General features: G+C 33.5%; 1 protein-coding gene across 2 annotated transcripts; it reads left to right on the plus strand.

Moving 5' to 3' along the window:
* The first annotated feature begins 612 nt into the window (after positions 1-612).
* On the plus strand, positions 613-6,600 carry LOC147406490 (immune-associated nucleotide-binding protein 9-like). 2 transcript variants are annotated; one of them, XM_086434557.1, is made up of 6 exons: positions 613-750; positions 2,007-2,259; positions 2,606-2,883; positions 3,769-3,933; positions 4,285-4,419; positions 6,208-6,600. In XM_086434557.1, the coding sequence occupies exons 2-6, from the start codon at positions 2,028-2,030 to the stop codon at positions 6,418-6,420; spliced, it is 1,023 nt and encodes a 340-aa protein (XP_086290683.1). In that variant the 5' UTR covers positions 613-750; positions 2,007-2,027; the 3' UTR covers positions 6,421-6,600. The 2 variants fall into 2 exon arrangements, with proteins under 2 accessions (XP_086290683.1, XP_086290684.1); XM_086434558.1 differs by having other exon boundaries at positions 686-775.
* Positions 6,601-13,658: the final 7,058 nt, after the last annotated feature.

A 13,658-nucleotide genomic window follows, 5' to 3' on the forward strand; every position in this document is an offset into this window, starting at 1 on the left:
AAGCAGGGCATTTCAGTAGTTCAAAATGTAGGTTATCTCAAATTTAAGCATAAATTCAAGGGTATCTAAAATGTCCAAAAAAGTTGAGTGGGGCAATTGCCCCCAATGTCTCCTTACTAGCTCCACCCCTCGTTGTAGATGAAAATCTGAGGTTGGCAATCACATGATCTAACCCCCCCCCAATCTAGGTAGAATTGTTTAGAGAGATTTTGATGGTGGCGAGCATGTCCATAGATACGTTTTCTCCGACATCTATATATATGTCTGCGCCACCACGTCAAGGTGTCCTCGCTGAGGTCACTCCTGCACAACTCTTTAGAAAAATTAAAAAAAAAAATTTATTGGACCACAAATAAATTTTATTTATTAAAATATTTGGAAACTTGAAAATATAAATAAAATTTCCAACTAGGGTGTACACTAATATCGCCAATTTTACAGGGGTAACAAAAAGTTTTGGCAAGGGAGGTATGCACTAATATCGTCAATTTCACAGGAGATAATGCTAAAATTCTGCAACAACAACGATGGCGAAGATCGTGACGTGGCAACAACACTAGCGCAAAGAAACCCAGTTCGTCTAGTCTTCTACCTAAGACGAACTCCTAAGAAACCACGTATATCCTTCTCTCCTTTCTTGCTATATATATACATCTCTGTACCCTTCAGTCTCATTCTCTCTCTCGTGATCTCAAGGATTGCGTTATCTCTGATTCCTTCTTTGTCTCTGTGTGTGTGTGATCCCAAGAAGTAAGTTATCTCTGAATCTTCGTTGGTTAGTTTTGGTAGATTTGCTTATTATTTAGTGGAATCTCTATGCATAATTGTTAAATTACTGTTTTTTCTCTTATTTTCATCTGATTTTGTTGATTGTCTATCGTTTTTCACTTCTATATAGTGCAATCTCGCTACTCTTAATCCATTATTTTTCTGTGGGAGTTGCAACTTTGCCCAATTACGGTGTTTTGGGGGTTTTAGAGTTGTAACTCTTAAGGATTTCATAACCCAAATAGCGAAAGTGGTGTTGAATCATGGGGCAACTCTGTCTTCCAAACAGACCCTTAGTTTTTGTTTTTGTTTTTGTTTTTTTAACCCATCTTTTCTAGTTAGATTTTTTTTTTTTCCTTACCATGTTGGAGATATTCCAAAAATTGAAAAGTTTGAATCGATTGACCTTGCGATTGCTACTCTTACTATTGATGTGCAATCTTCATCACTACTAAGAATAGGGGACGGTGGGATGTTGCCTAGGGTTACATTCACAGTAATACTGGGTAGAGTTGAGACCATAGAGTTTACACCACTCAATTAATGGGTTCACCTAAGTGTTAGAGTTGAAAAATTCGAATGATTGAATCTAACTATCCGATATTTTATTTTTTTATTTTATTTGTTTATTTATTTTTGGGGGGTGGGGTGGTGGGGGGGTTTAACGTGTGATGTGCAATAGGGTAAGTCAAGAGGGAGGCCACCCAATTTCGAACACATGACTTGAGGGAGCAAAACTATGTCACTAGGTTTCACCACTGAGCCAACCCCTTTGTGGGTTTTCGAAGTTGTTGTTCATATCTACTCTTTTTTTTTCAATTTGGGACTAATTGATCTATTTTAGGGCATTTGTTGGATGATGATGATCATCAAGGAATCTAGAGATTTATAACCAGCATGCTTTATATTCATGTATCATATTTAGATATCATTATTTTAGTCCATGCCATTGCCCCAAAAATAAATGACATTATATGAATTACAATAGCTTCTTTTAAATTATGACAAACTACTCACTTAGTACCATATGAAATCTTTTTGGAAAATGATAAAAATATCATTCCATAGATTACTTCTTGAATTGATATTTGATCCCATGTTTGTATTCTCTTATAACAAAATCCCTTAATTTCTATTTGGAAGTTTATGAGTCTACTATTCTTTAAGAGGACTCTAATATCGAGTATTTTATTCTTTTGTTATCAGTTTTCCCCTTTAAAATGAAACTCTTTTTGCAGGTAAATTGATTACTTTTTACAATGGGTGGAAGTTCAAGCGACGACGATTGGGAGTTGACTACCTTCTCAAATGAGGCCCGGACCATGGTTTTGGTTGGAAGAACTGGTAATGGCAAAAGCGCTACTGGAAATAGTATTCTTGGAAGGAAGGCTTTCAAGTCGAGGGCCAGTTCTTCTGGTGTTACAAGTACTTGTGAATTGCAAAGTACTATTCTAAGAGATGGTCAAGTTGTGAAAGTTATTGACACCCCGGGTATGTCTACCTCTATTAACTCTGATCTCTTTGTACTTATGTTCCTTATTTCACATTGTGTTTGAGTTGATATAGGTAATCATAGATTAAGGTAGCTTCTTTATTTTTCAAGTCTCTATTCTTTGCCAATATAATATAATCTCCACTCACACTTGATGTCTAAGGGTGGTATATAAATAACCCTTCGTTCTTTAGAGAATTCTCTTTCAGAAATTTTCTTCTTTCCTTCTCCAATGTATTGTTATTTATCAAGAAAACAGTTTTTTTTCCAATATTAATTTCAATCCTTGCAAGAGTTGTGCATCTATTTGTATTTTAAAAACTCTAATGTGATTGATCTTTGCAGGACTATTTGATTTTTCAGTGGGATCTGACTTCATCGGCCAAGAGATTGTTAAATGTATCGATCTGGCCAAGGATGGGATCCACGCGGTTCTTGTTGTTTTTTCAGTTAGAACCCGTTTTTCAAAAGAAGAAGAAGCTGCAATTCAAAGTTTGCAGACATTTTTTGGAGAGAAAATTACTGATTATATGATTGTAGTTTTTACGGGTGGGGATGAACTTGAAGAAAACGATGAGACCTTGGAAGAATATCTGGGTCGTGAGTGTCCCGAACCTTTACAGGTTATCACATCCAAATTCAACTTTTATGCCCGTCTTAAATTTGGTTAATAGCATTATCCGTGATTTTTGACTTCATAATTTTAGATACTGCAAACATTCTTTCCTTTTTATTGATTCCCCCTGCCCCCCTTTTTTTTGTAGATTGCTTTGTATGCTCATATGTACTGTTTTCATAGGGTTGTGTAATTGTTCTTAATAAGTGGTGTTCACGTATCATGCCATCAAATCCCATACCAAATTACAATAATAAATCACCAAATCCGATATTGTTATCATTTATCCATCCACAAGAAGTAACCACAGGTCGACAATATATTCAAGGTTTATATCGTTCAAAATATAGAAATATTACAGTCATGAGTCCAAGTTAGGACTCATCAATTGGTTAAAATCATCATAGTCAATTCCATCCTCATTATCTGACGCTTTATTGGTAAAATGGTCACCATCTTCATCTTCTCATACTAATGCATCAAGGCCGTCTTTTGTTTTTCCTGATATAATTGTGAAGTTCACAATTTAATTATGAAGTTTGTAAAAGTTGCTGACTTTTTCAATAATTCACAAACTTTGGTGACTATGGTTTTGTTAGGTTCCTTAAAAATGTGTCTCGTTAGAAACATGCTTTTAACTCTTTTTCAATCAGTGACATATATATACTTCTAACAGAATGAACACAATATATTTCTCTGAAGCATCATATTTTCTTTTATGCTTTTCAGAAATAGTCAGTACAATACATTTTCTCAGCTGAATATTTTGAGATCATGGAGTAGACCAGAAATCATTTCTGTTCTTTGGATTCATATTGATCAACCAATACTTAAGATTTTAGATGATAAAAAAATTATACTGATAGTTCTATATTTGGTGACATTGATGCAGGAAATTCTTAGGTTGTGCAAAAATCGTCTGGTTCTTTTTGATAACAGGACCAAGGATGAGAGTAAGAAGGCTGAACAGCTTCAACAACTACTTTCCCTTGTAAACAAGGTCATAGCGGAGAATGGTGGGCAGCCATATTCAGATGAGTTGTTTGCTGAATTGAAGGTGAGGATGCTTCTTTTGTGGAATACTTTTGATTGTTAATAACAAATCCTTAAAAAAAAAAAAAATCCCTTAGAATATTGCTAAGGGGAGGATCTCTTAAAAATTCAACCTATAGGGGTGAAGGAGTTGATGTATTCCATCATCGAATAGTCTCTGTCACGGCTGAAGGGAAGTAAATTTCCAAATGATCTACCTCTCATCTCAAAAGCCGTGTGGGATTTAGAAAATGACTCTAGAAATTCCTTGCAAGCAGCAAGCAATGCAAGCGTAGATGGTTGATGGAGTCTTTGGGTTGCAGCACATAAAACACTTGTTTATAAATTAATGGAGATCGCTATGTTTATTTGACAGGAAGGAGCTGTGAAGCTGCGTGATCAAAAGGAACAGGTTGAATCTTTGGATGGGTACAGTAAGCAGGAAATATCAGAGTTGACAGAACAGTTGTACAGGTCATACGACGAGCAGCTCAAACGAATAACTGATATGGTATGCTTTGCTTTCTGCTTGTTTCTCATGTTTGTATTTGTATCTCTCACATAATTCCCCAATCCATGCTTTTTAATCAAAGATAAAAATGGTCCACAGATCTCATGGGAGGGTAGGGCCAAAGGGTTTCAAAGAACCTTTTTTGTCCATGTCAGGTTTAAATCTTTATAGAAATTATCCAATGAGATTGCAACAGGAAATGATATATATTAGACATGTTAGACATAAGTTCAAGTTCTTCTTGCTTTTGTAAACAAGCTCGATGAATTATACTAAACAGAAATTTCGCATGATTATAATCAAAGCTTTCTAATTTGTTGCACTTATTAAAATGATATTTCATTAGCCATATTTTGCCATCATCAACTATTATGGACCAATTGAGATTTGAGAAACCAATGTATATTGGTGACATGTTGCACAGCTTGTGTGGTGACCTTTTACCCTGTCTCAGAAATTTATTTGAGAGTGCTGTTTTGCATTAGTTTTTAATCTGATGTTTTCAAATAACTTTATCTAGTGGTTCATAATAATCTTTAGTTTCTTTCAGAGAAGTTAGTCTCAATTAGACAAAAGCAAGTTTGTTTTCCCGTGGCAATGTTACTCTATCTGTGCTTTTAATCTCTAGAATGATACCATAGGTCACTCATCCCTATCTTAAAAAACCTTCTTTTTTCTTTCCTTCCAAGCCCCATTAAGAAATTGTGTCGGAAGGATCCAACAAATCTCAAAATGGTTAAGAAAGAATCCTAAATAATTCTAGCTAATCACCACCCAGAAGTAGATGATTAACCAACTGTTAAGATTGTGTCTGAAGTGGCTCATCAAGCAAAAACCATCACTGAGTTTTTGCATCCCAAATCAATGAAATGGGGAAGGGGGACCTAGGAGTAGAGTCCAAATCTATGAAGGTGCCGTCTCTGTTAAACGATCATAACCATCTATCATTGTTCGAGGAAGTAATATGATTACGACTGATCGATTCAACAAGTATGCCACAATATCAATCCCCAAATCCTTCATCTCTCTTCTGAAGCCTAAGTCAAGGAAATGTCCTCACCTGCATAAATGGTGAGACCTTTTTATCCAATTGGAGAGGACCATCACATTTCAAGTCTTCCCAAAATCTGACTTTATCACCTTTTCTCACTTGGAACCTCAAGATTTTGACAAATTGAGAATAAAAATTAGAGAGAGATGCCTCTCCAAACACTAGAACCGTATGAGATAAGAACCACCTCACTGTCCTTCCTTAACCATATTTTGTTTGCATATCAAGACCGGAAGCATTGAACAGGTTTTGTGTAGCTAACTTCAAATAGTAGATATAAAACTATCATGATGATGATGAGGATGAATAACTTCGTTGATTTTTATTCTTTTTTATTCTAAGCGAGTTCTAATCATGGTTCAGCTGGAACATGTAGAATGCAAAAAGAATAATGTAGAATGGAACCTGCAGTGTTTTCTTAAACATTGTGTTGGCTTCTGTAAATGCATCCTGGTTTGCATACATCTATACTTGTGCTCGTGTGTTGATATATTGTATAGACATTGAAAAAGTAAAATACAGATCACCGGATATTGTTGCTGAAGTCAAAACATTAAGATGGACCCTTTGAAGGAACTTTAATTTAAGGTTCAGTTTGCCAATTTTTCATTTTGACACCGTTATGACAAGCCCTTTTTAATGCTCTACATGTGACTTGATCTTTCATTTTTTCTTTTCTTCGATGCAATGATAAATGTGATATGTGTGCTCTACCCCTTCTTGATGTAACTGCATAGGTTGAGGAGAAGCTTAGAGAAACCACACAGAGGCTTGAACAAAAATTGGCAGAAGAGCAGGCAGCACGTATGAAGGCAGAACAGATCGCACAAGTAGCCCAAACTATATCTGACCATGAAATCCATGCGCTCAGAGAGAGTTTGGAGAGAGCCCAAAAAGAAACTGAGGAGCTTCGGAAGCAAGCCGAAAGTGGTCGTTGTTCGATTTTATGATGTAATCTTCTCGTCTTATTCTCAATACATTTCTCGGCTAGGAATCCACTTTTTAATAGTATTTTAATTGTTTAGCTGCACAACTTTCTTCTGTACATAGGTTTGCAACTTCATCGCTATACTCCTTAATACTTTATAACTAAATACGTAATATATGTTTATACGGCTCTTTTAGGCATACATTGTGCTTTCTCATTTTATTTTCATTGCTAGATTTATCATTGGAAAAGATTTCCATTTCTGTTATTATTGGGTGTGGAAATTACCTACTGATTTGAAAAATAGTTGTTTCTATAACCGACATTTTCTATGTTGGTTATACAGAAACCTAGATACTCTAGGCATCGTTCCCTTTTCGGAATCTCAAATCTTTTTTTCCCTTTTTCTTTTTTCACTTAGCTTTGGAATCCCGCACTGCGCCTCCTCCCATTTCCTCATACAGCTACTCAATCTTTTGTTGTTGATGATGATGAATCTTTCTTTGCAACGACTACTTCCCTGTACATACTGCAGTTCCACTAATCATGTACCATTATGCATTTTGATCTTTGCAGTCGATGCATGTGGTAGATATCATCACCCGCCTTGGTAGTATAGAGCCATTATTTATGTCTTGGGTAGGGCTGGCAATGGGTCAGATAATACTCGTTTTACCTGACTCATCTGACCGATTAAGGTTTTTCTATCCGATTAAGAATTCGGGTACCCGTTTACTCGAAAGTTTTACAGGGTCAAGTCAACTAACTGTTTACCCAAAGGAAAAAAAATTATAATTTCATATTCTATATGTAAATAATTAGGATTTTTATTATAAAAAGTTTTTTTTTTTTTTTTTTTTTAAATCAGATGAGTGTATAAAATTTGGTGACCCAAGAATTAGGTATGGTTATCCGCCTAAAACTTGGGTAAAAATTCAGATTTGGTTATTAACCTCAAAATTAGGTAAAAAATCAGGTATGGTTATGTGTTCCAATTTGGGTATGGAGTGGGTAGGGCCTTACCCACCCCACCCCACACCCAACCCATTGCCAGCCCTAGTCTTGGGATCAGTGCAAAGGAGGTCTTGGATTCAAATGGGTGCCTAGTGTGGATCAAGTTGTGTGAAAAGGGGTTCGGCCCCAAAGATCCCCTCACAACAATCATCATTCATCATCTCCAACAATTGCTCCAATGGGTTTGTTTTTAGCCTGAAGGACGCTTTCAATGGGTTTGGCAGCCCAATTCATTTTTGAATGATGTGTCCTTCAAAATAGTTCTTCGGGCACCAATTTGGCCAAACAAAACAATCAGAACAAGTCCATCAATCTTCCATTATTTATTTTGACTTGTCTTGGAAATATGATTAGCTTGAAAGGAAGATTGGGCAAAAGGCAAACTCTTTTGTTTCTTGCCTTTTTAAGCTTTATTCTGCTGATTTTCTTACTCATTTGGGGGTTATTAGGAGGGATTTCTATGTAATATAGGTTTCTTTTGCGAGTAGTGCTAGAGTGACCTCAGTGGAGGACACCTTGACGTGACGTGGTGGCGTGCGCATGTCCGTAAACGCGTTTTACTCGTATCCCTTGGAAAAAATACATCTATAAGCATGTGCACTCCATCACATCAAGATATCCTAGTGTGTCCCCAATTGAGGTCACTCCAGCATATTAATCTTCTTTTGCTATTCCTCAAGAGTTATCGAGGTTAGTCAACAATCCCAGCTTAATTACCGAACCGCTATAACAAAAAAGAATATGTATACTTTGAGAGAATTTACTGTTTTAGTAAAATTGTATCTTGAAAGCAGATTTTCTAGAATCTTCATTTTCAAGTAGAGTGGAGAAATTTACTATTTGTATTAAATTAGGTTTTTAAAAAAAAGAAAAACACACACACACACTTGCCTCATTGCCTGAATTATAAGATTTTCTTATTTCTTAATGATGCCTATTATTTATTTTGAAATGGGTGTTTGAGTCACCCCTTAGGGCCACACTCAAAAATTTATCCCAAAAATTATATGGTGCGTGTGAGGATCAGTAGGCCCCCCAAGGGTTTGAAAAAAATTGAGTGGGTATTGGACTGTAATGTGCTGGCTTAAGAATTTTGCATCTAACAGAAGTGGGTGTATTTGATGTGCACTGAACTGGTTGTGGCTTGAAACCCAGGCAAATTTAAAATAAATAAATAATGAAATTCAGTGCAATGGGAATGGGCATGACCGACATGTAAGTAGGTCTGGCAATGGGTCGGATGATATCCACTTACCTGACTTATGTTATTTGAGATATTCGAGTCTGGCAATGGATCGGATAATATCTGCTTACCTAACTCATCTTATCCGAGATATTCGAGTGTGGGTACAAAATTTTTATTCGATTAAGAATTCGGGTAAATTTATCCACAATTATTTTTATCTGGACATTTTTAGGATTGGATATGGATATACGTACCAGATATCCGTTTATCCAAGTTTAGTACGGTAAATTCACAATAAAATTTATGTCTAACTTAAAATTAAGATTTTTCAATTATCTTCACAATGAGGTATATATGTCCAACTTAGATATCCGCGCCACTTGAACTTTGGGTAAAAGTCGGATACGGATATCTTTTAAAAAAATGGATAAATAATCAGATATGGATATCCTTTGAATAAGTGAGTAAAAAATCGGATATGGATAACCAAATATAGAATTGGATAAGGATATGAAAATAACTTCATCCGACCCACACCCAACCCATTGCCAATCTACACGTAAGCTTGTTTTTAATGAGATAATGAAAAATGATTTTAAGAAGAAAAAAAAATGCTAGAGACTTAAAATAGCACTCAAGTGTGCAGCAGACCATAGATGCTTTTTCTCGAGATACAAATTTATACACTCGAGGACAATCGATGGTTCCCTGCTTATTGGAGCGGTAGTTCCAATATTATTTCGTGAATCATTGTAGTAAGTCTCTTTTATGGATATATGATGATATTAAAGCCTACATACTTTACCAATTAAGCTAATTAGCAGAAATTAAAATGTGTTTGATAGATAGAGATGTAAAAACATGAATTCCCCGTTTCATCAACATAAAAGTTTGATGTTCTTACCTAGGTGAAACTCGTTTGAGTCGTGAAATCAATCAAGATTGCATTAAAAAATATGATAATTTGTTTAGTGATTCACAATTGTTAGAATTGAGAACTCAAAAATGAACAGAATCCAAGAGTGGATTTAGATTCATTGTAGAGGCACTTGTCCCCACTAGAAAACTTTTAAAACTTATAAGGATTTATATGCTATTGTGATTCGTTGATTTTTAAAATTTATAAAAGTATTAGTTGGCCCCACATAGACAAAATCCTAACTCTACTCCTGATCAAATCAATAATCAATCATGAAAAATAATTAAACTTATATCGACAAGTCACCCATCGAGTTAAATGTTTCTATATACACCAATCAAAAGTTCCAAATTAATACAACAATTTATGTCAAATAATACAACAAAAATTAATGATGATGTTTAAAAAACAAGACGTCCCACCAGATTAAATATAAAAAATTAAGTCTTATTTTGTTTGAAAAATAAAAAGAAGACAAATTTAAGGAAAAAATAATTATAAATATAATAAATTTTAATCAATCGAATCAGAGATGAACCATAGTCCAGCTAATGTGATAGTTTTGGTCTAATAATTTTTGTTTGGTTCTTCGAACCCAACTTAAAAGTTGAAACTGTCCTTTTATTAGGGAAATATTTTCGTACACCAATCATTATCATATTGGAATTGGAGAAGCTATTTGTGTCGGTGGGTAATTATCTTATGCTTCTCATGTCATATGTGAACACCATTGCATTGAATTGATCTTAGATTTGGTCAATCTTAACCATCCAATATGTGGACTTATTCTAAATCATTGATCATTTAATTTTATTATTCCTTCACCAATTAGTAGACTGGTCTTTCAATTTGGCCCACTAAACTGGCCCACTAGATTTAAAAGATGATTGATTACCTTTTTATTTTTATTAGGGTAGAGTGTGCTCTTTTATGATCTATAATTGGTGTTTTGGGCACCCAAAAAAAAAAGTTAAAATTTTTCTTCCTTAGTAGTCCAGGTTCGTTAACGTCAAATTTTGAAGATTTTTTTAGTCCAACATAGTAACAAAAAACGCGTCTTGTACCTCCGACGATTAAAACTAAAAAAAAAATGTGACTTTTTCAAAAAATCGTTTTTTTTTTTAGGGCGGGGGGGGGGGGGGAAGAGAGAGAAAAAAAGTTACATTTTTTCGTTCTAAACATGTTTTTAACAACTATTTTTTTTCAAATTTTTTTTTTTAAACTTTTTCTTTTAATATGGGATTTTACACGTAATTGAATTTTAGGATTCATAAATGTATGGGATTTGATGATAATATCTTGATGTTATGATTTTTCAATTATTTTCAATAGTTTATTATTGTGAACAAAAGATATGTTGATGAGTAAACTTTTTTTACATCTTAACATGTATAATTATGTTTGAAAACATGTTATATTGGAAATATAAAATAAACTATAATAAATATCTTACGCATTATTAGATATATAAATTTTTCATAATTTTTAATATATTTTTTATATTTTATGTTTCATCCTTTTTTCCCGTATCTTTCTCGTTTTTTCTCATTTTCTACATTTTTTTATATAATTTTCTCTTGCTGTTTTAAACCCATACTCCGACTTTGTGACTATGTGCCCTGAGCATTTATGATTCATCTTTTTTTTAATTAATAATAATTATAATAATAATTTGTCCCTTAGGCTGTTTAGTGAATGAAATGTTGGACTCGAAAAGGTATGGTCGGGTTCAAAAAAATTAACCCGTTAATCTAGATTGGACTAGAAACTTAGGGTATGTTTGGTAACACTTCTGAAGTCTGAATTCTAGTTTCTGTTTTCTGAAATCTGAAATTTGAAATCTGGTTCTAGAAAAATTGTTTGTTTGTCATTTTTAAAAGATTCTGGTTACAAACAGAATTTTAAAACATAATAGTCATTTTCTCAATATTACCTTTTTGTAATTCTAATAAATTGTTAATTGAAAATTTTAACATATTATGAATAATGAAATCATCCACACATTTAATTTCGATTTCTAATTAATCAAACACCCTAAAAGTATTGTTTTCAAATTGAATTCTTACTTGAGAAATTATATTCCGACAAGGTAATACTCAAACAATGTGATGATAAATAAGTTTGTCATGTGGTATATTGCAAATCTTAAATTTAACAACTTCTGACAAGTTAGCATAGATGCACTTCCTAGTAAATGTAAACATAAATGATTAATGGTGGGTACGGAAATCTAGATTTTTGTATGAGAAAATTTCATTGAAGTAATAAAGAAAAGAGATTGAAATGAACAACCAGGAACAAACAAGTATTTAGATGTCCAAAAATACCCCAATAACTAAGCACTTGAAATGCTACACACCCAATCACCTCTCTCAGAAGTCATCAAAAAATAACTTCTAAACTCATTGAAAAAATTTCATCAAAAAAGAAAAAATCCATAAGATTTTAATTATCCTACCGAACCACTTGCTTGTCTATGGTAAAAAATATAGACGACATTCGAAAATAGTTTTTGATGTGCAAACACTACCCAATTGGATTGAAATGTGAACTACCTAATCACCTTTTCATCATCCATGAAATAGATAATTCTAAGCTATTCCTAGAATAGACACTAGTATCCTATGATTTTAAAAATCATTCAAGACCAAGATGACTACCCTAATAATCTTAATTAATTTTTCTTGAAACACTCAAATCAGCAAAATCTAAATCCCATATACTCAAAAAATCCTAAAGATTTTTAAATTACAGGCATATGATATAAATTACATATATATGAAACATATGATGTTAGAAGAAAAAGAGATGTCCATTAATGGATAAAAATAGTAGATCAAAGATAGAGAGAGATCTTATTGTGTTAATTTCGGAGTGACAAATATAAGATTTTCGAACATGAAACAAGAGAAAGAGGAGAGACATTGACAGCACTGTCGTAGAGGAAGGAGATGTAGAAGAGAAAGGAGGTGTAGAAAAGTTAAAAATAAGAATTTTATGATTTGTATAAAAAAAAAGGGATAAGTGATAGAAATCAGTGTTTTGAGGAGGGTATTTTAAAAATAAATTTAGAATTTAGAAGTTTCATCCAACGTCACCCCATCGCTGAACCAAAATTTTGAATTTTCGTTCTTAATTTTGAAATCTGAATCGAAACAAACGGCAATAAAGCTTTTGAAGTCTGAATTTTAAAGGTGGACCACCCCCATTCAGACTTCATAAGTGTTACCAAACACACACTTAATAATGGACGAATTCTAGCCGAGATTTTGTTGAGCCCTAACCCAGTCCTAAACCAATCTTATACTACTATTGGGCTTAAATTGGTTATGCTTAAATCTAACCTGATTATATGAGCTAAACTCATGTTGATTTTCAGTTTCTATAAAATAAAACATAAATATCCATGCATTATTTGAAATCAATTGAAGCCTTTTAATATTATTTTTCATTAAAATAAGGTCCATTCTCTATCCTAAAAGAAAAATGATTATAGATAAAAAGTAATTTTTTTTATTTATAATATGTTTTAATTATATTTAGTTAGAAAACCATGCATCTATCTATACATAATGTAAACTATGGAGTCTATTTTGGCCACAACTCATAAAAGTAAACATGTATTATTACGAAAAACTATTACAAAATTTGACTTAAGAATTTGTGATAAATATTCAACGCAGTTTAGAGAAGATCATAACATTCGTGTTTTTACCTCAGTGGCAATACAACAAGGAATTGAAGACAGTCTAAATTGAAAACTTGAAAAGTGGTATTCGCGGTTAATGCGATATCTACTAACACTTATTAGAATAGAACTGACAACAATATCCCATGACCCACCAATCGCAAACAATAAAATCTCTAAAACTTAATAATTAATGCGTTGGGATATTTTTATCAAACTCAAATGCAAACATTAATGAAACAAGGGAACAAAACCTAAAAGGGTAGTCAATTGTCCTAGCCAGCTCATAACCTACTCGGCTTATACACTTGGGTAAGTTATGTGGTGATACCTGTCCATACATGGGGCTATAAAATCTTCACTCAGAATAAGGCAAGGGGATTGAAATTTTAGAGAGAAACACATGCTTAATAAAAATCACTTTTTTGAGATCATAGTCGTCATCTTCACTAA

Source organism: Akebia trifoliata, chromosome 3, assembly GCF_017979445.1.
Source record: "Akebia trifoliata isolate Shusen 1 chromosome 3, ASM1797944v1, whole genome shotgun sequence".
Classification (NCBI taxonomy): Eukaryota; Viridiplantae; Streptophyta; class Magnoliopsida; order Ranunculales; family Lardizabalaceae; genus Akebia; species Akebia trifoliata.